The sequence below is a fragment of the Calidris pugnax genome, unplaced genomic scaffold, assembly GCF_001431845.1.
Source record: "Calidris pugnax isolate Ruff unplaced genomic scaffold, ASM143184v1 scaffold20, whole genome shotgun sequence".
NCBI classification, from domain to species: Eukaryota; Metazoa; Chordata; class Aves; order Charadriiformes; family Scolopacidae; genus Calidris; species Calidris pugnax.
Genome location: NW_015094510.1, coordinates 19,830,339 through 19,855,231, shown reverse-complemented (window position 1 = coordinate 19,855,231; position 24,893 = coordinate 19,830,339). Strand labels below are relative to the sequence as shown.

Here is a 24,893-nt window from a genome sequence, read left to right as displayed (position 1 = left end):
ATCCTTTCACTTTCTGCACTGACTACTTTACCATTGCCATAATAATCTGTTATTTCTTCTCATGACCTCAGTGCTTTGCTACAGAATCACAGAATCTTCTAGGTTGGAAGGGACCTTAAAGATCATCTTGTCCAACTGTCAACCTAACTGACAAAAATAGACACCCACACAACAAACAAGGAGCATCATCACTAAACCATACCTCCCAGCACTTCATCAACCCGTCTTTTGAACACCTCCAGGGATGGTGCCTCAACCACCTCCCTGGGCAGCCCATTCCAATGTCTGATAACCCTGTCAGTGAAAAAATTTTTCCTAATATCCAGCCTGACCCTACCCTGGCGTAACTTGAGGCCATTTCCTCTTGTCCTGTCGCCTGTGACTTGAGAAAAGAGACCGACCCCCACCTCTCTATACCCTCCTTTCAGGTAGTTGCCTTTATTTACCAGATTTTCCTGATAAACATGGAAAGACGGATAACATGACTCTCTCCAAATATTCACTCCTGCTTTTTTGTAGAAATTTCTCCCTATTTATCATGCAAACATCAGATCCAGAAGATCCATGCATGGTCTATTTCTCTATTGTTACAACTGTGTCTTCCATCACTCAGTCAGAACCTTGGTCAGACAAATTCAGCTTCCGCTTTTTTGGGTGTCCACCCAGCCCAGCACAGTCTTCTTTGGTCTGTTCCAGAGTGAACTTGAAAATGTCGTTTGTCATGACACGACACTCTTATAAAAGCATTTTCATCTCAGGTCCATAACTTGTATCTTTGACTTTGGACATCACCAAGACATTCTATTTTCTGGATGTGTAAAGTGATAGTCCTACTAAAGGTTTCTAACAGATAGCACCAAACATATACATCTGCCTCTTAGATCTCCCTGTTTGAAATCTCCAGTCTTCTCCTTTCTAGCATCTGCAAATCATTGCATCTTTTATTCTTCTTCACATAATTTTCTGTACAACATGTTACTGATTCAGCTCCAAATTTTATTTTTCACAAAAACATTGTTAGTGAGATTTCCACAGGAATGATTTCCATTAAAGTCAAGGTTTTGCAGGAACATGGCAAAAGGCGCAGTACTTTTAAAACACACTGCCAAGAGAGAATAACCCCTCACCCCCCCCCCTCTTAAAAAAAAAAAAAAAAAGAGATACAGAAGAGCTATATCTTTCAAGAATGTTTTGCATATGACTGGACTGTAATTAACTTTAATTTTTTATAACAGACACACGGGAGACATGGAAAAAATTGGGGTTTTTTGTTTTTTTCCTAACTAGAGCAGAAGTATCTTGGATAGAGATGAAATCTTTGTCCTAATACAGAAGGCTGCTACAGTCAATGTTGGCCACTTCAAGGAGAAAAAGTAAGCTGCAGATTAAAGATTTGGCTAAATTCCACTGGGGTCATGTGCTATTTCATTACAACATCAGTGTCTCTACAGAATTAAACAAGACAGATAGAAAGGGCCTCAGCACTGTCAAGCTAGAAAATGAATTTTTTTTTTGCCTTATTGGCCTGATGGCACATTAAAGATTATAAACACGTGACAACATATTTTGTACAACATATTTTGTACCACCTACAACATATTTTGTACCACCACAGTAAGCCTGAATACAGTAAATACAGAAGTTCATGCTGCTCTCCAGATTTGTTCTGTGTAAATCCACAGCCCACTATTTATTTCCTCACTAGATTGTCCATCAGTGTTATGTGAGTCAGCAAGACTTGGTGTTGCAGCTGTTAGTCACAACAGAGCAATTTGGTATCTCCTCAATGATGGCACTCGTCTAATTTCTTTGAGTTCTTTCACCTACAAAGTAAAACACTTTCGGATCTTTTTTATCTTTTTTTTCATTTAATCTTTTCAGAAGTGCTGTCTATTTTTTGCTGCCAATGCAGCTGGTCCAGTGCAGATGCCTGGGCATTCATTCAGATCTGGAGCAAGGATCATATCCAACCGCAAGCAAACAAATGGTGTTCTACACTGCTTCTGATGAGCAAGCAGATGGAAATAGATTGATAATGTGACTAAAGTATAGAGTTACCATCCCTACACTATCTGAGTGACTCAGAATTTTTAATGTACCTATGCTTACAATTTTCCTGTGACATAAGGAAGTTATAAGTTACTCCCAATTTACAGACTGGGAAGTGAAGCCCAAAATCAAAAAAGGGACCAAAGTGCAAATTGCACTTGAAGCAAAACTTAACATCCTAATGCTAATATAGCAATATATGAAATGTCTTACATTCCTAACATCTGATTTTGTCATATAACTTAGGCAGGCATCTGAGCTGTTGCTGTTGTGGTTGCCCACAAGTACAAGCTTAATCAAGCTGCTCAGTTTGCTGCTGAAAGACTCTATGGAGTCTCAAAGCAAAGTCTCCTGGTGGTCATCTCTGTAATTGGACACAACCTGAGCATGCTCCACCTACATTACATGAGGAAGAAATGCTCTTCTAACAGCCTAAAAATAAACCCAAAAAGAAATTAGGTAAGTTACATTTTAGTCCTCTGCCACCCTAAGAGCTTGAATTCTTATATCTCAAAATCCTGAGAGTGCCCTTCCCATCATACTTAGCTAATGCTGAGATAATTTTTGAAGCCAGGCTGTTAAGCAGTCAGAAATGCAAAACGTACATGGATGGAGAAGGAACAAGTGAGAAAGGCTGCAAGGTCATGCCTACTTTTGGAAAGGAGACAGGATTTCAGACACAATGGTTTTCCATCTATGCTACACACTGTTAGGAATCCCAGTCTCTGCCAAACTGCCTTTCTCCCGGTTAATACCCAGGAAACTTAGGCAGCTGAGTTAGGACTGGCTGGAAGTTACCTCACACCCCTACTTTCAAGGCAGTAACTGAAGAACTAGCTGAGACGTTATGTGCCTGAAGCCTTTAGCTGCTGCACAACAATACAAATCAAGAAGCAAGAAACACCAGCGTCTGAATGCAGCCAAATCACTAAGGGATGGAAGAAACCTCACTGAAACAGATTCAATTCTTGATGCTTATGGTTCTGTGATCAGCTTAGCATTTGATACAGTAAAACAACACAAAAGCTGAAGCTCACAGAAAACAGAGTTTAAAGCTTGCAGTAACCCAGACTTGAAGCAGACTTCTTGAAGCACAGAAAAGCCTGCATGCAAAGCAAGGACCAGTGACAGCTCAAGAGAACCAGAAGGAGCTTCCCAGTTACGCAGCACTCCCCTAGAAGGAGAAATTGCCATCAAAACTCCAGGATGAACCAGTAAGATAAATTCTGAAAAAGCTTTTTAGAAGTGGTTTAACTGAATATTGAAATGTTTTTTGAAGTTAGATTTATTACAGGTTCTACTAAGCCTTGAATAGCTGGACAACGTATTCCTGAAAAGGAGACATAAGCTGACTAAGGGATTTAACCTGAATTTAAGATCCTTAGTTTTCAATAAGTCGTCCATGTCAAGCCACTCTGAGCAAGCTGGTAAGCTAAAAGACAAACCGAGATTTTAAATGAATACTTTCTTTATGTAGCGGAATTTTGCAGGGCTTAGCAAGATTCACTCTCAGAGCAATGATACATTAAATCTTCTGTCCAACAGTGACCAAAGCCCAGAGTTTCACAAAAGGAACACCAATTCCCCAGTTCTTCTTTTTGTCACACAGTTTCCTTTTCATTCGACTGAAGTTACATATTTGGCTTAACACTTGCCAGAAAATGAAATTATACAAAACGATACTGCAGCTGAATTTTAAGCCCACCCACATAAGTTGCTCTCATTCTGGATTCTTCCTTGCCCTGCTACCAGTGGTAAGAGAGCAGACAATTTCTATCAATCATTTCACAACAGACAAGGTGACAAATCCATGGCATCATCAAGAGGCTCAAACTTGCTTTCGTAAGAGCTCAGCTCATACAGACTATTGATCTTTATGGCAATTTGCTTTAGCTCAAAGCCTTTTTAACTTTTCTCCATGAGTTAGAACAGAAGCAATGCATCTGTCAGGCGTGTAGGAAAAAACCCAACAACACAAGAAGCCTTTGCAATCCATTCTACTTGACATTTTAAATCAAACGAAGTTTTGTTTAGAAAATAAACTCCCTTCCCTCCAACAGTAGGAGCTGATATTCATCAGCTGATTTAGCTGAATCTTTTAACATATCATTTTAAACTCATCAAGAGCAAAAAGCAATACTACATCATTAGCTTTAATGTAAAAGAATTTATGTTGATATCAGTAAACTCACTAGTCATGTGTTAATGAAAGAAATGATACACAAAAATTATTTAGCACAGCTAAATTTCTACATAGAATATGCACTCGATGTATATACACTAGATCCTGTAAGGGCTTCTGCACAGGTGAAGAAAGGCTCCCTGTCCTTGTCTAAATGCCAAGTGCCCCCTTGTGGTTAGCATCATCTCTGTCTTCGAAACCAGACCAAGTGCTGAACTACATGAACTTCTGCCTGGAAGAAAGAGACCTGGGGGTTCTAGTTGACAAACGGCTGAATATGAGCCGGCAGTGTGCCCAGGTGGCCAAGAAAGCCAATGGCATTCTGGCTTGTATCAAAAATAGTGTGACGGAAATCTTGGCTTCAGCCAGCCTTTCTTGGGCCACAGACTTGTGATCTTCACTAAGTCTGTTGATATTGCTGCCTCTTGGTCTGCAGGGCAGATAATCATTCTTGCCTAATTCAGAAAGGCATGTTACTTGGAGGGATGCATGTTGAAGGAAATCCTATTTTTATGTATTTACTGTGTTAACATATTTAACTGGAAATAATCGTGCATACACCTCGAGTATTGTGTCCAGTTTTGGGCACCTCAATACAAGGGAGATATGGAGGTGCTGGAGCGAGTGCAGAGGAGGGCAACGAAGCTGGTGAGGGGGCTGGAGAACAAATCATATGAGGAGCAGCTGAGGGAGTTGGGACTGTTTAGTATGAGGAAGAGGAGGCTGAGGGGAGACCTCATCACTCTCTACAACTACTTGAAAGGACACTGTAGAGAGGTTGGGGCTGGTCTCTTCTCACAGGTAATTAGTGACAGAACGAGAGGGAATGGCTTCAAGCTCCAACAGGGTAGGTTTAGATTGAACATTAGGAAAGAATTTTTCACCGAAAGAGTGATAGGGCATTGGAACAGGCTGCCCAGGGAGGTGGTGGAGTCACCATCCCTGGCTGTGTTTAAGGGCCGTTTAGATGCAGTGCTAAGGGACATGGTGTAGGGGATGACTTTGTAGAGTAGGGTAGATGGTTGGACTCGATGATCCCAAGGGTCTCTTCCAACCTAGACGATTCTATGATTCTATGATTCTATGAACACAACACATCCCGATTGCACCAGGCGTTGGCAACGGCCAGGGTAAAGAAATCAGCCTGGAGACTTGCTGGAAAGTTCAGGCTCCTTCAGTGTAATAGCTGCGGGACACTGCTACCCTAAGTCCTTATGTCAATGGTCTCCACAGCATTGCTCACAGAGGTCATCTGCTGACTTGGGGAGGAGGAAGTTAAAATGGCCATTGCTCTGGTTCAGATTGATGGAACGAGTTGTTGCTGACTGGAACGCTTCACTTACTGTCTCTCCTGATAGGCCTGAAAAAGGCTAGAGATTGCTTCTTTATACATTTTCTCTGGAAGATATCCCAGGGTCCCAGTCAATTATTAAGGAATTCTTCAGAACAGCCAGCTAATAATGTCACTTGACTGCAAGATTCTTCTTTTCTTTGAAATACAAAGTGTATTCTGCCTCTGTGAATACCACAAAGTGATTCAAGTAAAATAAATCCGCTGGTTTATGCAAGGCCACCACGAGGAACAACTAATGCCAACATTACAAGGAAAGGAAAAAATGCAAATCAAAAAGGTCTCTTGGAAGCATCCAAAATACTTGTTTGAGGTCAGATGAAAGGAGGAGAAAGGGGAAGACTGTGAGGAGGCTGCAAACAGCTTAGGGCAGTCAGACCAAACTACAGAACTTTACCCAAATACTTCTAAGTTTCACAAAATGAGAGGATAACAGATTCCTTCTTCCCATAGAGCTGCTGGTGACTTAATCTAGCAAGAGCAACAAGGTTAATTTAACAGTGACTTGCTAGGAGAATTGTCAACATTTCCTATGCCATTATCAAGTGCTGATGTTCCCTATAGGTAGTTATCAACACCTACTGAAATATAAAGTCTTCGTTGTGTGTTTCTATAAACCCGAGATTCCCGTCCTGTCATGTTGCCAACACCTTCAGTGTGACGCTACCACACTTTCTGCTTGCAGTTTAAACCGACCACAAAAACCCTGAGGTGGCTGTGTGAGGGTCTCAGCTTTGTGGTCACTGTGCTTTCGGAAAGGCAGCTTTGCAAAGCAAGTGTCTGGCCCTTAATGTCAGAGTTTTCTCAGCTCTGGTGCTGGACATTCCTGAAAATGGTGATTTATCACAGAAACCTTGGTGCCTTGGCTAATCTTAACTGGAGCGTTGCTAAGGCAATGCTATCAGGAGTGTGCTCTTCTGAACTGATTTTGCAGTACGCTTTTCAGTATTTGCATACTAAAGCTGCTATCTAGGGATTCTTTCTTGCAGAAATGGTGAGAAAGAAAGGAATAATTTTCTTTCTGCTTATATGGGAAATCATGCTCAGCAGAGTATGTATTTCACCAAAACTCATTTAATGAAAAAATGCGAACAAATGAATGCAGCATGTTTTAGAGAGGCAAGTAAAACTCGTATCATGTTATACTTCAGAGAGAAGGCATTCCTTCTGTAATTATTTCTGAAGTGCAGTATGACATTCATATTATTCATTGGGACACGAAGGAAATTACTGACTAAACAGTTTTCACTGTTGGAACTCCCTTGTGCTTGTCACTGTTTAGATAATTTTAAATCTGCCCTCAGTACACAAAAATGATTTTCTAAACCCTGGCTGTAAAAACTTTCTGTGTTGAAGGTACTGGTTCTGCCCTTACTGTCAAGTGACACCTACATGATTTTTTTGAAACAAAAAAAAAAGGATTATCTCAAGTCAATAAAATGACTTCAGAATGATAACCATATATTTAAATGGTTTAGGGGTGTTTTCAATAGCAAGGAATCATTCATCAGAACAATTCTAATTCTAAAGCAAAAATAGTGCAAGCCATCTGCAACAATTACTGCAATTTATCAACACAGAAAATCCTCTGTGCTTCCTTGTTCATCACTCCAGAATTTGCATTTGTATTCTTCTCTTTCATTCAGGTTTTTATAGCCTGCTGACTGCCAGGGTCCCTGATGACTAATCTTTTTTTATTTTCCTTGTAGTGCTTGATATTGAGAAAATATTTTATGCTACCTATCTCTAAATGGGATGAATTACTCTACAGACATGTTTTTCTCCTCCTATTGACTATGGTAGTCTGTTCCCTACTTAAATGACTACTTGAGTGAGATAAATTTCTTTATTATCTTTGAGATATCTCCTCTTTTAAATACAGATAAAATTGCTTAGGAAGTTAAGAATTATTAGAGGTCATTCTAATTACTCTAACTGCATAATTCTAACTTCCTTGGGAACACAGGTTAAAAAGACATGCAAATACTATTTAGTGTTGCTCAAAACAAAATCTACTGCCTACTGCTGCCATATTCTAGAAATTATATCATCTTGCTGGAAGAATCACTTTGCTGTCTTTCCACAGAGCTTCATATGCAACTGCCAGTTGAAAGCTGAATATCATAGTGTACTTTTGATTTAATACACACACACACACATCATTTTATACATACCCACTCTCAGCATTTTTACTTTGAGCAAATGTAGATTGATGACTGGCTCCAAAGCTCTTTGTTTTTCTACACCCACTCACCACATCTGCTCTTTATTCTCATCTGTGGAGAAGCTAAATATTCCCCCCTACTCCCCTGAACAACTCTCAGAAACATAAAAGGATTTGGATAAACCTATATGCTTAAAAACCACAAAATGATCTGTGTATTTTTTTACCAATGCTTTATCTCTGAAAATTTAAAGGGAAAAAAAAAGCAGCTCTGCATTCTCCAAGAGTGTCTGTAAATATACACTGACTTTTCTGATAGCTTCAGTGGAACAAAAATCCCAACAGCAAAGCCCACAAAATACATCAATTTTCTTCCCCTCTTTCCCTTTCCTGAAAATCAAAACAAGGGAAAATGAAACATTTCACTAAATCCCTAAGCACTTTTCTTTCCCCTCTGGCTAACAAACAGAAGAATGTATTCACTCTAAGCTGGAAGGCTGAAGGAAGGACTTAAAAACTGCAGAAGAAAAACCCATTGCATGGCTCATGGGCTCCAGTCTTCCCTACGTGTCACTGAGTAAATCTAGGACTCTCCAAAGGAGTCTTCTAGACTCTTCTAGAAGTATTTACCTGGACTTTAGCAAGGCCTTTGATACAGTCTCCCACAGCATCCTCCTGGAGAAACTGGCTGCCCATGGCTTGGATGGGAATACTCTCCACTGGGTTAAACACTGGCTGGAGGGCCGGGCCCAGAGAGTGGTGGTGAATGGAGTCAAGTCCAGCTGGTGGCCGGTCATGAGTGGTGTCCCACAGGGCTCGGTACTGGGACCCGTTCTCTTTAACATCTTTATCAATGATCTGGACGAGGGGATCAAGTGCACCCTCAGTAAGTTCACAGACAACACCAAGTTGGGTGGCAGTGTTGATCTGCTGGAGGGTAGAGAGGCTTTGCAGAGGGATCTGGACAGGCTCAATCGATGGGCTGAGACCAACAGGATGAGTTTCAATAAGGCCAAGTGCCGGGTCCTGCACTTGAGTCACAGCAACCCCAGGCAGCGCTACAGGCTGGGGGCAGAGTGGCTGGAGCTGCCCGGCAGAAAAGGACCTGGGGGTGTTGGTCGACAGCAGGCTGAACATGAGCCAGCAGTGTGCCCAGGTGGCCAAGGAGGCCAACAGCATCCTGGCCTGTTTCAGGAACAGTGTGGTGGGTAGGACCCAAGAGGTGATCATCCCCCTGTACTCGGTGCTGGTGAGGCCCCACCTCAAGTACTGTGTCTAGTTTTGGGCCCCTTACCACAAAAAAGACATTGAGGTGCTGGAGCGGGTCCAGAGAAGGGCAACGAAGCTGGTGTAGGGTCTGGAGAGTAAGTCTTATGAGGAGAGGCTGAGGGAACTGGGGTTGTTCAGCCTGGAGAAGAGGAGGCTGAGGGGAGACCTTATCGTGCTCTACAACTACCTGAAGGGGGGGTGTAGAGAGGTGGGGGTCAGCCTCGTCTCCCAAGTCACAGGAGATAGGACAAGGGGAAATGGCCTCAAGTTGTGCCAGGGAAAGTTTAGATTGGATATTAGGAAACATTTCTTCACGGAAAGGGTTATCAAGCATTGGAATAGGCTGCCCAGGGAAGTGGTTGAGGCACCATCCCTGGAGGTGTTCAAAAGACAGGTTGACATGGTCCTCAGGAATATGGTTTAGTGATTTTTTATTGCTTATTTCTTATTTATTTTCTTGTCAGGGTTAGGTTGATGGTTGGACTAGATGATCTTTAAGGTCCCTTCCAACCTAGACGATTCTATGCTTCTATGAATCCTTCAGTTGTGCTGTCATTCCTTCACTTGTGGGAAAAGTAATTAAACCTCTCAGAACCACAGCTCATAGGTGAGGAGACAGGCCAGTATTTAGTAGGGATTAGAAATGTACTGGATTGGTGCAGCCCAGCTGCTGGTAAAGGAGATTATCTCACTTGTAATGACTCTTTGAGTGCTTGGCAAGGTGTAATTGGATTTGTTGAGACAGTACTAGCAATTGGGTGGTAATAAACACTTCTGATACTGTAAGCATGTATGCAAGTCTGTGCGTTACAGGCTGACCGGAGTAACGTTGTCTGAAGCAGACTCTACAGCAAATTTTCTAGATCAATGTTCTATCTCCAAGACTTTTCTTCAAGTATAATCCCAATTGTATTTTCAAATGATCTCTGTGAAACCGGAAAGTAGGATGGGAAAGATTTTGTTCTCTTTTTAATTAACTGTTAAAAAAAATAATCCTGCCAATCTAGAAAACATCATGGTCTCTAGGACAGTACTAAAACTGGCAAGAATGTTTACTATGTGAAAGCCATGGATCAAATCAGAAAGAGCAGTTAATTATTCACACCCTTCTTACAGCAGATATTAATTCCCACTAATAGGGCATGAAGCCTCCTCTAGGCTCAGTAAACTCCCATTAATCTCCAGAATCTAAAGCACAAAAAAGTAAGATGGAACCACTTCTGTAAGCATAAACAAGTGGAATAAAAATTGTCAGAGCCCTGTCACATTCCTGCTTATGTTATAAGGCATTATCACATCTTTATCTACCTTCCTTATTTCTAAAAGTTGGCAAGAAGCAGAACCGGTCTCAAAGTAAAAGATTTCAGCAGATGACAGACTAAGGAAAAATCAGTCCTGAATCTAAAATGGTTTTCACGTCATTTACTATATTTAGAAGACTAAATGGCCAAAATATTTCCTGTTTTTTTCTTGCCACTTTCTCCTCGAGATCACAGAAAAATGTTTTATGCTTTTCTGAAATATTTTAAAAATCAAAACAGATATTTCCTTTGGTATTGCAAAAATGGTATATTTACCGTACAATGAGGAATTTTCCTCTAACTGTATTATGCAAATGTTACTCAAACTATTCATCTATGTTATTACAGTTGATACGAAACTGGGAGTAGTGACTGATACACCAGAGGATTGTGTTGCCATTCAGAGGGACCTCAACAGGAAAGAGAAAGAGGCACAGAAGAATTGCATGAAGTTCAGTTCAACAGGGGGAAAAGCAAAGTCCTGTCCTTGGGGAGAAATAACCCCAAGCACCAGTAACTGGGGGTTTACTGGCTGGGAAGCAGCTTGGCAGAGAATGACCTTGGGGCCCTGGTGGACAACAAGATGACCACAAGCCAGCAGTGCACTCTTGCTACCAAGAAACCCAACGGCCACCTGGGCTGCATTAGGAAGAATGTCGCCAGCAGGTTGAGGGAGGTGATCCGTCCCTTCTCTTTAGCATTGGTGAGACATATCCAGCACAAGAAAGGTACGGATTTCCAGAACCAAGCCCAGCACAGGGCTATGATTAAGGGACTGGAGCATATGACAGAGAGCTGAGAGCTGGGACTGTTCAGCCTGGACAAGAGAAGGCTGTGGGGATTTCAGCAGCATGTATAAATACGTTATGGGGGAGAATGAAGAAAAGGGAGCCCAGCTCTTCTCAGTGGTGCCCACTGATGAGACGAAAGGCAATGGACACAAACTGAAACAAATAAAATTCCATCTGAACACAAGAAAGCACTTTTTTTACTGTGAGAGTAGCCAAACATGGGAACACATTGCCTAGAGGAGTTGTGGAGTCTCCATCTCTGGAGATACTAAAAACCCAACTGGACATGATGCTGGGCAGCCCACTGTAACTGGCCCTGCTTGAATAGGAGGTGTGGAGTAGAAGATCCCAGAGGGGACCCTTCCAACCTAAATGATTCCATGATTTTGTGATCAATGTTTACAGTTTTTCCATTTATTCACAGAACTAGTCCAGCTACTCCATCTCATATTCCTTAGCGCAGGTCAACCACACAACCTTCACTCAGTCAAAAATTTCACTATATTCTGAACATTCAGGTCTTCTGTAGCTCCTACTTAATGATTTTCCTCTATACTTTATAAATGTATAAGCAACTGCATATCTGAAAACATAAAATAAAAAAGAAAGTAAGCAGGAGGACTGATTGTTTTGGTTTCTAGACGAGGCTGCTGCTATTTTCTGTCAGGAAAAAACAAAAGATGATACAAGTTCTTCAACTGCACTGTGATTTTTTGTTAACCAACTAAATGCCATAATACTCACCACAGGCATTTGATCAAAGCTGCGCACAGTGGACAATTTATCTACAAATAAGCAGAAAATGTGACCCATTGATACAATTTCAACATATGAACACTAATTCTACTGAGAAACAGTTATGAATACCCATTTCTACCTGCTGGATTACCACGAATAAGCTCTATCTTCTCTTGAAGAATATTAATTTGCCTTTCCAGCTGTTTGTTCAGTTCTACTTGTGTCTCATATCTGGTTTTCCATTCGTTACCTTAGAAAGAAATACACGGTTATTCTGTTTTCTAGATTATTTCATCCATTTTAGGGGGTCTACAGGAGAGATGGGGAGGGACTCTTCATCAGGGAGTAGAGCAATAGGACAAGGGGTAACAGTTTTAAACTGAAAGAGAGGAGATTTAGATTAGATACTAGAAAGAAATTCTTTACTGTGAGGGTGATGAGGCACTGGAACAGGTTGCCCAGAGAAGCTGTGGATGCCCCATCCCTGGAAATGTTCAAGACCAGGCTGGATGGGGCTTTGAGCAACCTGGTCTAGTGGGAGGTTCCATGGTCTCCATGGCAGGGAGCTTGGAACTCGATGATCTTTACAACCCTTCCAACTCTAACCATTCTATGATTCTACGATTTTTTCAAACAGTTCCCACGATTTTCTGGACACTAAGAAAGTCTCCATTTAGTAATCCTCATAATGAGGATTTCTGCATACAAAAGAGCTTGAAAATGTAAATCAAGGGAATTTTTCACTGGGCTTACTGTGGTCAGAATATTAATCAAATCTATAAATTCATGTTATTCATAGTTTCATTAATAATTAAAGCTAAGATGCAGCATGTAGTATTCCTTAATTTCAGATTTGCAACATCAGACCTGTAATAGTCATGTTTGAAAAGGGAAAGCTTCAATTTCCAAATAAAAATGTGTATCTCTATAGCTACCCAAAATAATTAATTTCTTGTGTTTCCTAATCAATTAGCAAGACTCTGTTGCAATTCACTTACCTTCATCTTCAACACTGCTAAGTCTTTTTTCCAGTTCTGTTACTGTGTTTCTCAGTTCAAATATTGAGACTTCAAGCATTTGCCTGTGGTATTTAGAGAAGTCAAAAAATTGTCTATTGCATTAATCTTATTATTAAAAATAAAAAAGAATAAATTGAATATATTTTCAATTCTGTTGGTCTTTCCTGTGTAATTACATCATCTTATCCATGGATTTTTAATGAATTTTTCTCTACAGATTCCACAGTGCCTTAAAAACAATAGAAACATTTCTGTTTTGTGAATAAAATTACTTTCATAAAAAAAAAGACCAACATTTCCTAAAATTTAATAGCTGTCTAGCAGATCACCAGAATTAAACAAATGTAGAGAAGACATTGGCTTTAATTTTTCATCTGAAAGAACCTTCCCAAATAATATGTTTTTGAAAGAAGAATATGATGTGCTGAGATGTGCTACTTGAAATTTTGAATTAATTTTTCATTTTGACTCACTGCTCAATGATTAATAGTCATTTTTCAAATTGTACCCATAACAAACCCAATCAAAGGATACCATGTATTATGACTACCAGAAAAGAAAGCAAGCAATTAAAGTAAGATAAGTGTTACAGAAAAATACTGGAGCTAAAGCCACCTTTTTTTTTTGATATCTTAAACTCAATTATATATATATATTAAAAAATATATATAATATATATAAAATATATTTTTGCCAACTGATTTTGTCCATATACTGGTCAGGCAGCCAGACAACTGACCATGGAAAACCAGGCTCCTTCTGCCTTGGTAGATATGACCAGAAGCAGAAGCTAGCAAAGGACTTACTCTGATAACAGCCAAACCCACCTGTGTGTATCATACAAGATGCTGAATGACTCTTAATAATCTTAAGTGGCAAGAAGGTAGTTTATTGTGGTACTATGAATCATCTATCTCAATCACGCCACGGGGAAATTACTGCTAACTAAATTATTGACCACATTTATGCCCAGTTGTTTTTGGAGATGACTATGGAGAAATGCTCTTGCCTGTAAGATTCTAACAAGTCAGCCCACACCAGGATAACTGCAATAAAAACACAGCACGACATAACACAAGAGCAGTTTGTGGTTTTGTCCTTTAAAGTCAACTTTGGAAGACCAAGATTTCAAAAAACAATCGGTGGTTCTTGGGTATCTCCATTTTTCAGTGCCCAAATTGAGATATTTCAAAAGAACTGAGAACACAACTCTCCAAATAAGACCATTATTTGGAAATGCTTTACAATACCAATATGACATAGATGTCTTTTAAATCTTAGCCTAGTTCATTAAAACGTGCAAGAGATAAAATCATTTCCTGTCCTATTTTTTGGTGTTATTTTTTTTAAAGGGAGGCTTCCGTATCAACATGGATCTTCTCGTTCTGAACACATTCATAAGGAGAAATGCTCTTCAAGAAATAGTTAATTAGCCTATAAGAAATCAAAGCTCTGATGACAGAGCTGATCACTAAGAAATTGTATCACCTGTTGCACTCCTCATGCTCACATTCAGACTGTGACATTCGTTTTCCATAGCTTAAACATCAAATTTCAACTAAAAGCTGCAGAAGCAAACCAACCGATCTTAAAACAAAGAGGTGTGCCTGGAATGGTGAGGGCTGAAGAGCTGAAATAACAAAGAAGTGTAAAGAGGAGTAATTTAAAGTAATTAAAGTAAGTTTTTAGTGCAAGAAACACACTGGAGCAAAGTAAGACAGACATTTTGAAGGGCAGGGGAGCACGGGGTCTTCCAATCCCTCCTTGTGCCATTGCCCTTTTTGTCCCTACCAACATTAAATTAGATAGTGGGGACATAGGCAAGAATAATGAAAGTACTGGTAAATTGCTGGAGACAAAATGGGTGTGGTGAAAGCCCCAGCAAAAGATAGACTTGAAACACGAGTAAAAAAAAACTTAGATGCAGGAAAATCAAAGGAAATCTGATTGCTTCTGCCTATTTGCTTCCACTCCAAATGAATAGAGGCAGATGGCTAGGAAGAAGAAAGACAAAATCTTACTACATTGCTGGTATCATTCTGATACAAATAGGTACGATTTCTATAAAGCAGATTTATATCAACCTCTCAGTGCTTGGAAAAGAAGAAATTACGTCAACTGTGAGTGTTAAAATGGGATTTTTGGAAGGAAATAACACTCTAAATTAGGCATGGTCAAAGCTGTAACTACAGCGGAGCTGCACCAAAAATGAAATTGTTTACCTTTTCAAACAAATCCTAACCAGGTGCTTAGATGGATGCAGAGGGATAACACAGGAAGAATGAGTTCTTTAAAACTAGTGCTTTCAGATTTTAATTTCTGTTACCATTCCAAGGCTATATACAACATTTCTTACATTAGACTGTATTATTCTTTCTGCACCATTAGCAAAACTGCCCGCCAACTTCCTAATATTTTTTATTAATATTTTTGATGAATATTTTTGATGAAATATGTGTACAGAAATGATGAAAATGTGTACAGAAATGATAAATTGTCAGTTGTCAGACTGTAATTGCTACATTGACAGAAAGTCTTATTTTCATTTGGCAAATGCATCTAGTTTTTAAAAAAATCTAGTTATTATTAAATGTACTCCAATACTCCAATAGCACCCAGAAAGTAGCCAGAGTGGAACCTCTCTATTTTAGTCAGTGTATATGCCGTAAATTACAGTCCCTGCACTGACAGAGAAGGGATGTGGAAACAAATCACTTTTACCAACTTGATAAATACTTAAGCTTTTTATTGTATCCGAGTACTTTGCATTTCTGGAGTTATTTCTAATTGTGATAGAAAGTGATGGTGAGGCCATGTATCTGTGACTTTAACGCAGCTGTGTATAGCCCAAAAAGAGACCTGGTCTGTACTTAGAGGGACTGTGGTGTGACTTTATCTGCAACCTCACCTGTTAAACATAATCACACATATTTAACACCTATGAATCCTTCCTATAACAATGGACAATTTATAGTCATCACAGAAGAAAGCCCATAAATCCTGGAAGCTCACATTTAACTCATCAGGAGAACTTAACTACATCCTTGCACGCTAATCATAACAAGAAAGCTCTGCAAAGCAAAGAAGAAAAAAGGGCAGTTCAGAGAAGAAGGCTGTGATTGAAATGACAAAAGAAAAAAAATTGCCAAGTTTCTTTTTAAGATAGTTTACAGGTATTATTTTACTTTAAAGTGACAGCCACTTAGGATGAAAGCCATTTTCGTGCACGTTTTGCTATCCAGATCTGGATATGTGGTACATGTTATAAGGCAAAAGACTGCCTGAAGCCATTTTCTATAGTGGAGTGGGAAACCAGTGAAACATTACAGGAGAAGCTCCCGACAAATCATCAGTTCTAGGGCATCAGCTCTGTAATACAGCAGACCTTTATGGATTCCTGTGGAAGACAAAATACATAGATGCCTTCAGAACCTACAAAGCAAGCAGAAACAATACTGTGCGGTGCAAAAGGCACCACAGGGAAGAGCATCCCCGGTATTGAAAGCTACAGACTCCTAACACTTGCAGTCAGCAGTCTGCTGGGAAAATGCTGCAGCTTTCCTTGCCAAAAAAACACAGAAGCTGAAATCTCACAAGCTGAATTAACACACAGCTCCATCAACATTAGTAAGTAGCTGACATGCATAAATATATGGCTTTAAGACCTCTTTGTCTGTTAAGTATACCACAGTATTATATATGATTTCTCTCTCTCAGAAATATTTGCAATGACATTTCAGTCAAAACCTGTACTGAATCTTGATTACAGTAATTCAGATTCAGATTTAAACTGGCTTTCATTAAAGCCTTTGAAAGACTTCACAGTATTACATCCACAATCATTGAGAATCAGTAGGTACTTTAGGTACAGACCCCTTACAGACATGGATGATTCAATTTACTCTTTGAAGTAAAAATCTCTTCTTCATGAGTGTTAAAGGAGAGTGGTAGAAGGCCTGTTAGCAAACTGCCTAAATGGCATAATAATCAAATAAGCCAGTAAAAAGACGACAAGTGTGAGATGGCTGTGAAGGAATGCAGACAGCTATCTGCAAGCCAGTCATCCTCAGCCTGCTTTATACCCAAAGGAGAGAAACAGGCACCTCCTGAGGTGTGAGTCATCCCATGCTAACACAGCCAGCCAAAGTAGGTCAGATGAATCACACCTTCACAGAGCCCTTCTGTATTCATTGCTATACATGCCACTGCTTTGCACTAGATGTCTAACAAGCCTGGTCATTAACAGTTAGGTTGAACAAACAACTTCCGTGAAATAGGCACTAATGGTATTCTCTACTTGCACACACAAGATATGCACGGGAAACAGTTGTAGAATCCACCTGAAGCAGCGAGTCTCTTACTGCCATGCCATCACAACAAAGGCTTTTATTAAATATATATTTTCCTTTCATCAGCAACAAGTCCCCACTTCCCAGTGTGACCTGGGCTTTAGGCCCAGTCTTGCAGAAGATTCTCAGGCATGTCAGCAAGAATTTAAGGCACATAAGAATCCAGGTTATAATTAATTAAAAAAAAATAAAAATAATAAAAATAAAAATAAAATCAGTGAAACAAAGCCAATATCATTCTGCTTTTTACCGGAACATCCATAGTATCAGGATGGTGTCAGATAAAGACCTGCTGCATGCAGAGGATAACACATACTACACTGATATACTACTGTTCGGGACACTTAGTAAAAGGACATTTGCTTACATACTAGTGCAAGTATGTACCAAGGTCTTTTTTGTGACATTTTGAGTGCAGAAGCTGCCTAACCATTTTCACTCTGTTAATATTGGTTTCCCTCTTTCTATTGGTGAATAAACACTTTTATAAAGTTCACAGCTGCAGGACTAGTTTGAAGAGAACCTGCAGCTCAGACACTGAAAGAAACATTGACCAGGGGGAAAAATCAGTATGGAATAAAATGTTTGAAAATGGTATGGAAATGTAAATATTAAGGGTCTGACTTAAGGTAGCACAGGAGCTTCTGACAGTTTCTGACTTTTACTTTATTAACTTTCAAAAGGCAATCATGTTCTTTAACACAGGGAAAAATGTGTAACTCCCTAAGCAAACTGGGAAAAGACCCCAACCTAGAATCCCACCACTGCCTGAGCATCAACAATCCTCGGAGCACCTGCTGCATAAACAAGGGGATTAACTGGTAGCAGTAACGAGTCCTCATCTTCTCTGCAAATGGCACAAGAGAGATACCGTAGCTTCCCTGTAGGTCTCAGAGATATTTACTGATAGCAGAGAAAAGTGAAATCCAGCTTTCCAGTTTTATTCAACATTGTTGGATGTTGGATGAAGGTGCTCAACATTGGAGCACCTTGTCCATTTGATTGTTCTTCCCCAAAACAGGCATGAAGTCTTTTCTGCTCTTACCCCATTGTGACTTCCAGTGTACTGGTTTTGGTTGGGATACGGTTAATTTTCTTCAGCTCATACGATGCTATTTGGATTTGTGATGAAATCACTGCTGGTAACACAGGGATGTTTCGGCTCTTGCTGAGCAGTGCTTACACATCAGGGCCTTATCTGCTCCTCACATCCCCCCGCCAGGGAGCAGGCTGGGGGTGCACAAGATGTTGGGACACAGCTGGGACAGCTGACCCCAACTGACCAAAGGGATATTCCACACCACTTAATGTCATCTTCAGCAGCGAGAACTAAGGGGAGCTGGAGTTTGGCAGTGCTGCTGCTGCTCGGAGACCGGCATTGGTCGGCCGGTGGTGAGCAATGGGCTTTTTCCACATCACTTGCTTTTCTTGGGTTTCTCAGTTTCCTTTTTCTTTTTTACTTGTTAAACTGTCTTAATCTCAACCCACAAATTTTCTCACTTTTACCCTCCTGATTCTGTCCCCATCCCACTGGGAGGGGAGCGAGGAAGGGGTTGTGAAGCCTTCAGCTCCTTCTGCTGTTAAACCACGATGCCCAGTCCCGCTCCTCAGCCCTGCTCAGTACCAGCCTCATTTTTGGCTGAAGTTATTGATCCTCCTTATTCGGTCTCCTTGTGCTAGTCCCAGCCCTCTGGCCCATCGTGTGCCCCTGCCTCCCGGGTCCCAACCGCGTTACCAGCACAGCCCAGCCGAGCTGCGGACCCTCCCATGAGGGCCTCCCTCCCCAGGGCCGCTCCCCACCCGCCGCACCAGCCGGAGCACCCGCCCGCGGCGACGGCCGCCATTTTGTCGCAGGGAGGCGGCGGGCGCCCCGGCACGGCCGGTCCTTGGGAGCGGCTCCCCGGCTGCAGCCCCGTTCCCCGCCCGGCACTCACTTCTTCCGCCTCTCCCGCCCCAGCTCCAGCGCCAGGCGGTCGGGGTTTGCCCCCCGGCCGCCGCTGCTTTCCCCCATGGCGCCGCTCTCCCCCGCCTCGGCGACCGTTGCGCGGGGTAACGGCTGCCGAGCGCCCGGCGGGAGGCCTGAGGGAGCGGCGCGGCCCGGCCCGGCCCGCCTTTCCGCGGACACCGTGCGCCCGTAGGTCGGTGGCCGGTGATCCCAGCTCTCGGCCCCCTCGGGATGGGCGACCCCTGTCTCCGAAGCCGCCAGGGCTCTCTCGCTGCCTGGGGAGTCAGGGCCGGGCTGGTGGTGGTGTGGCCTTCACCTCCTCTGGCAGAGATGTGCCTGGTGGTGTTTAATCTCACGCATTTTATGCCAAATCCTCAAAGGGGGTTTTTTATTCCCGCTGTCCAGGGAAGTCCCCCAGCATGTGGCTCGGGCAGCACCAGAAATTAATGTGAAAAATGCTGTACAGTTTTGGCCCAGTTTTGGCGGCACAGGGTGAGCAGCGCTAAGCTTCTCATGACCTGGGAAACACAAATATGTGTAGGTTGTGGTTTGTTTTTTTTTAAACACTTCTTTAGGATGGAAAGTAGCACGGTTTTAAATAAACGCTTTGACCCACATGTGAAGGCAGGCGCAGCACGGCGGGGCCTGGTCTTAAAAAGGGTGCCCAGCCTGTATTTCACACCCTTGGTAATTGCGATCCGTGCTCTGCATTAACTAGTCTGCAAGAACCTCACTTGAGACAGGACAGAAGAGCTTAGAATAATCAGCCTTAATCCTCAGTGGTCAAGTCAATGGAGTCAATTAGTCAATACGTACCGGCTGATACTTTAGTTACCTTGCAGTGGGCCAGATTCATGCTTAAAAGCATTTGATGTTGCATTTTTCAAACAAGCAATTTCAGAGAGGTTCATGGTTTTCTCAAGGTAAAGCTTTATGGGGTGGACTGAGTTAATTTAACAGCTTAATGCTGCAAGAGCGGCATCAACTTTGCCAGGCTCTCCCTGTCACCATCTCTGGTTGCTTCAGTGGCAGCTCTGACATTCCTGTGGCTCTCCAAGGAGCCAGTACAGCTCACCAAACCCAGAAGATTTACATCGGAGAAAATGTTTGCTGTTTCTGCTGGTCAGTGAGCTGAAATGGCTCACCGGCTGCTCAGAAAAGCACCAGAGTTGATGGCAAGGGACAGGGTGAAACTGGGAGTGATTAGTGTTCCCGTAGATCAACTCCCAGTTTCACAAGATCTAGCACTCACTAGAGAAACTGTCCATTCACTTTCTCAGGAAGTAGATGGACTATAATTTTGCTTTACTTGTATACTATGAAAAAACAAAAGGTGCATTTCTCAGTGACTCAGAAGTAACTCTGTTGCACAAGCAGCAAGCCAAATGCAATAGCCCTACAGCTTGTTGGGCAACACAGACGCTGCTTTTAAAGTTTTAAACCAGGGTTATGTTAATAGATTACTTTAACGAAGCATAAATCAGCATTGCCAGCCAAAGTTGGCCTTGAGATTTTGCAAATCGTAGTCCTAAATTGGTAGTTTGTGACACTGGAATGGACCCATCTAACACCTCACTGATACTGCAACAGCAGGGTCACTAATCCAGCAGGATCTAGTGTCTGGGGGTAGAACAGTAGGATGCAGAGTGAGAAGCTCCGTCATAAGAAGAAAAAGTCATTTTAATTTCACTTGTCTCATATATATTAGGGCAGGAGGAGATTTTTGACAGTCTCAAGTTGTAATTGATGCTTATCATCTCATCAGTGAATTATCACTTGAGGTGTGGATTGAATTCAAAATTGTCTGAAATACTTTAATCAAGAAACAAATTTAGAAGAGTGCTGCACTGTAACGGCATTTAAATTTAGCTGCTCATTTTGCCTTCAGGATTTACTGAATGCTACCTTTTTAAGATACATACTGAAAACACATTCCATACCAAACCAGTAATTTAAGTAATGACTTGGACCTAGGTTAGCATTCATAACTAACTCAGGGTACTGAATTTTAACAGCAAAGGTGTTAATCAGTAACCATTTTTCTTGCTACCAGTTTTTGTGAAGAACTGCTTAACCAGTGTACCTGAGGAGTTCTCAACTGGAGGGCACATCCAGAGAGCTCAGAAAGATCCCTGGAATCACAAGGAAGTCTGAGAAAAGAGAGAACAGTGTAACTGAGGGCTGTATCCCGGCCACAGAGTACTCTCTCTCTCTCTGCCCCAGGAGACTTTTCTTTGACCTCCTCTCCAGCATGCTTTCAGGTCCCAGCCTCAACTCAAGGATTACAAGGTGTTCTAACTAGGTAAGCTCTCAGGAACTAGGTCGTGGGGCATGTAAGGATGAGCCCAGACCACACTGCTTGGGTTGGCACAGGACAGTAGGTCTAACTGTGTGCTTTGCTAGATGGTTTGGGAACTGAAGTGGGAGAAGAACAAAATTGTCTTGTGAACTGAGGTCTTGTGTGAGTGGGTAAAACTTCAAACCATCAATAATTTTAACAGTTATGGCAGTAACATAATGACATTTGCAACACTTAATAGCTTCCTCCATTTCTTTGTTCTGGATAAATCCAGTAAAATTACATATACAGATACCTATAAATGTACTTTAGTTGGTTTAAAGCTTTTAACATTGAGACTAAAATTTTTAGCAAGAAAATTAGGAAACTGGGTCACAACACAATGTGGTTTGGAAACAGAATTTTTTACTCAAATACATATCTTTGGATTACATGAAGGCAAGAAACAGTTGCTTAAAAGCAAGGTAGACCAGCTGCTGAAGACAAACAATTACATTAGGACAGAAATTAATTTTTATGAAGAAGTAGTTACTTCTGTTGCATCAGTAACTGGAGTATGATGAGATGACTGGCTGTGTAGACAAGGGAAAACTGGTGGATGTTGAGTATTTTGACTTTACAAAGGACTTAGATAAACAATCTCCCATTGTGCCTTTATAGCCAAATTGGTGAGTTATAGATTGAATAGCTGGGAAATAAGGTTGCTGGAAAATTGGCTGGGCCATCAGGCTTAAAATGTGGTGCTCAGCAGTATGACTGCTTGACTCTGGGATCAATACATGAGCCAATACCCTTAATTCTTATTAACGACCTGGAAGACTGAGCATCAGTAAGTTTGCTGATGGTGATGAACCGATGGGAGCAGTCACCATGCAGGAGGGTTGGGTTGCCATTCAGAGCAGGGTGTACAGCCTGGAGAAACACGCTGCTGAGAGGAACCTAATGAAATTCAACAGAAGGCAAATGTAAAGTCTGACATTTGGGATGGGAGAAGCCCATGAATCAGTACAGGCTGGGGGCAGTAAACTAAAATGCAGCTTCACCTGAAAAGACATGGGGCTCCCAGGCGACTAAGCTAACCATGACGGTGAGATTTAACACTGATATTCTGGAGCAATACCAGAGAAGGGCGACAAAGCTGGTGAGGGGTTGGGAGATCAAGTCTTAGGAGGAGTGGCTGAGGGAGCTGGAATTGTTTAGCCTGGAGAAGAGACCTTATCACTCTCTACAACTACCTGAAAGGAGGTTGTAGAGAGGTGGGGGTCAGTCTCTTCTCCCAAGTTACAGGTGCTAGGACAAAAGGAAACAGCCTCAAGTTGCACCAGGGGAGGTTCAGATTGGCAATCAGGAAAAATTTCTTCACCGAAAGGGTTGTCAAGCATTGGAACAGGCTGCCAAGGGAAGTGGTGGAATCGCTGTCCCTGGAGGTATTTAAAAGATGGGTAGATGTGGTGCTTAGGGACATGGTTTAGTGATGGCTTTTGTCAGCATCAGGTTGATGGTTGGACTAGACGATCTGAAAGGTTCCTTCCAACCTAGACAATTCTATGATTCCGTGAGCCAGCAATGCACTTTGCAGCAGAGAAGGCCAAGGGGCTGCCTGAGCAAGACTGTAGCAGGGAGTTTGAGGGAGGTGGTTCTCACAGTTCATTCAGGGCTTGTGGAAGCACCTGCTTGAGTGCTCAGCTTTGGGCTGCCAAACAAATCCTAAGGGCTACCAGGCTGGTCAGGGACTGGCACATGTAGCCTGTGTCCAGCCTGGAGAAGAGAAGCCACAAGGAGATCTTTGTGCTGTTAACAACTATGTAAGAGGAGGTTGTAGAGAAGACGGAGAAGCCAGACTTTTCTCCAGTGTGCACTATGGAAAGATAAGCAGCAATGCACCTGAGTGCACAAAAAATTTTTTGTATAAGGGAGAAATATTTATCTTTACTGGAGTCAAACTTAGCAAAGGTTGCACAGGGAGGTTGTAAAGTCTCCATCCTTGGACAGAATCAAAACAAGACAAGAACTGGCACAGAGTAATGTGCTCCAGCTGGACCTGTTTTGAAGAGGGTGGACTACAGACTCTGGAATCCCTTCCAACCTACAGATCACCTATGGTGATCTGAGTAACGGAGGTGGTCAGCATATTTTAGTGGAAGGTAGTTTTACCAACACTTTTTAAAGGATTATGGCTTTAGTTTTTCAGGGAATATTAAGAAATAGGCTATTCCAAGGTGATTTTAAATCAGCATTAAACAAACCAGCTAACCGGTCCACCCTTGGAATCTAAAGAAATCCATTCTAATGCAGGAGTTCAGACTTGAGGTAAGAACAATAGTTTATACCTACGGAATGATGAAAAGGCCAGATTCAGCAGTAGCTTACAATGACTTAGAGGTCATCAAAAGTAATCTCAAGACAAGATTTGATACCAATATTGTAGCAGAAAAGTATTTGAATAAGTTAATTTGGAAATAGCAATGCATTAGGAAATAGGGTAGTTCACTCAGTATTAGTAAGACTGCTTCTTGGACTGCCATACATCAAAAGATGTTCAGTGTTCAAAGGAGAAACAAAACCAAGCTGGGAATAGAAAGCAAACCTAAGATAAGAGGCTTAGGGAGCTTAGTGTGAGCACTGTATGAAAGGGAGAGCTGAGGTAAGGCAGTAAGTGGGCGGAAGCTGTTGTATGTAGTTAAGGAAGTGGGGAGAAGACAATGGATTCGCTGCCCAGGGCCCAAGCAGTGACAGTTGAAGCAAGGCAAGTTCAACAGCATAATACATTCAGCAGTGAGAATTAACTAAACTTTAGAACAATGTAAAAGGGAAGATCAGTGATGTATCACATTAAAAACTATAAAATGGGGTAGGCATTATTTAAAAAAAAAAAAAAGCTTTAATCTACTTTGATACAAATTTGAGAGACTGAGTACACGTGAAAAGAACAGCAGGTTGAACAGGACAACAATGCTTGCCTGATACCGATGGCATTTAAATCTTTATTTCCTCATTATGCCATAGCTTGGTCTCTTGAATTTGTAAGACTTTGATCTTAACTGTTGTTGTAATTCAACTTGTTGTTCTGATGGTTTATGGATGAAACTGAAGGGCTATATGCAAAACCAAAATGGGAGGAAGAAGGAAGATACAAATACATACATCCCTATTGTAAATGCAGTTCATAACAACAAAAATGCTTTTGCTAGTGTGAAGTTTTTAGCAGCCTTAAACTGGGTACACTTGCTGGTAAGTGACGGACTGCAATAACAGAAATTGTTGTAGTGTACTTTTGATGGGCTTCTTTAGTTTGAAATATTTTAAGCTGTAATTGACAAGCTTGTTTCTGTTGTAGACATACCCCAGTACTGTTGTTTTATTACTTCAGAAGTCCTAGTCTTCCCACTCACTGATCCATACAGTAGCTTCACAGCATAAAAAGGCCAAGTGCAGA

General features: G+C 41.5%; 1 protein-coding gene across 2 annotated transcripts in view; it reads right to left on the bottom strand.

The window, feature by feature from the left end:
• Positions 1-19,256, bottom strand: part of LOC106902399 (coiled-coil domain-containing protein 169-like) — a 32,041-nt gene extending 12,785 nt beyond the window's left edge. For both annotated transcript variants that reach the window (XM_014965816.1, XM_014965817.1), the window contains exons 1-4: positions 19,148-19,256; positions 12,844-12,926; positions 11,985-12,095; positions 11,852-11,892 (exon numbers count right to left, since the gene is read on the bottom strand). In XM_014965816.1, coding sequence (XP_014821302.1) covers positions 11,852-11,892; positions 11,985-12,095; positions 12,844-12,926; positions 19,148-19,224 — 312 coding nt within the window. In that variant the 5' untranslated portion in view covers positions 19,225-19,256. The remainder of the gene's footprint in view (positions 1-11,851; positions 11,893-11,984; positions 12,096-12,843; positions 12,927-19,147) is intronic.
• Between the last annotated feature and the right edge of the window lie 5,637 nt (positions 19,257-24,893).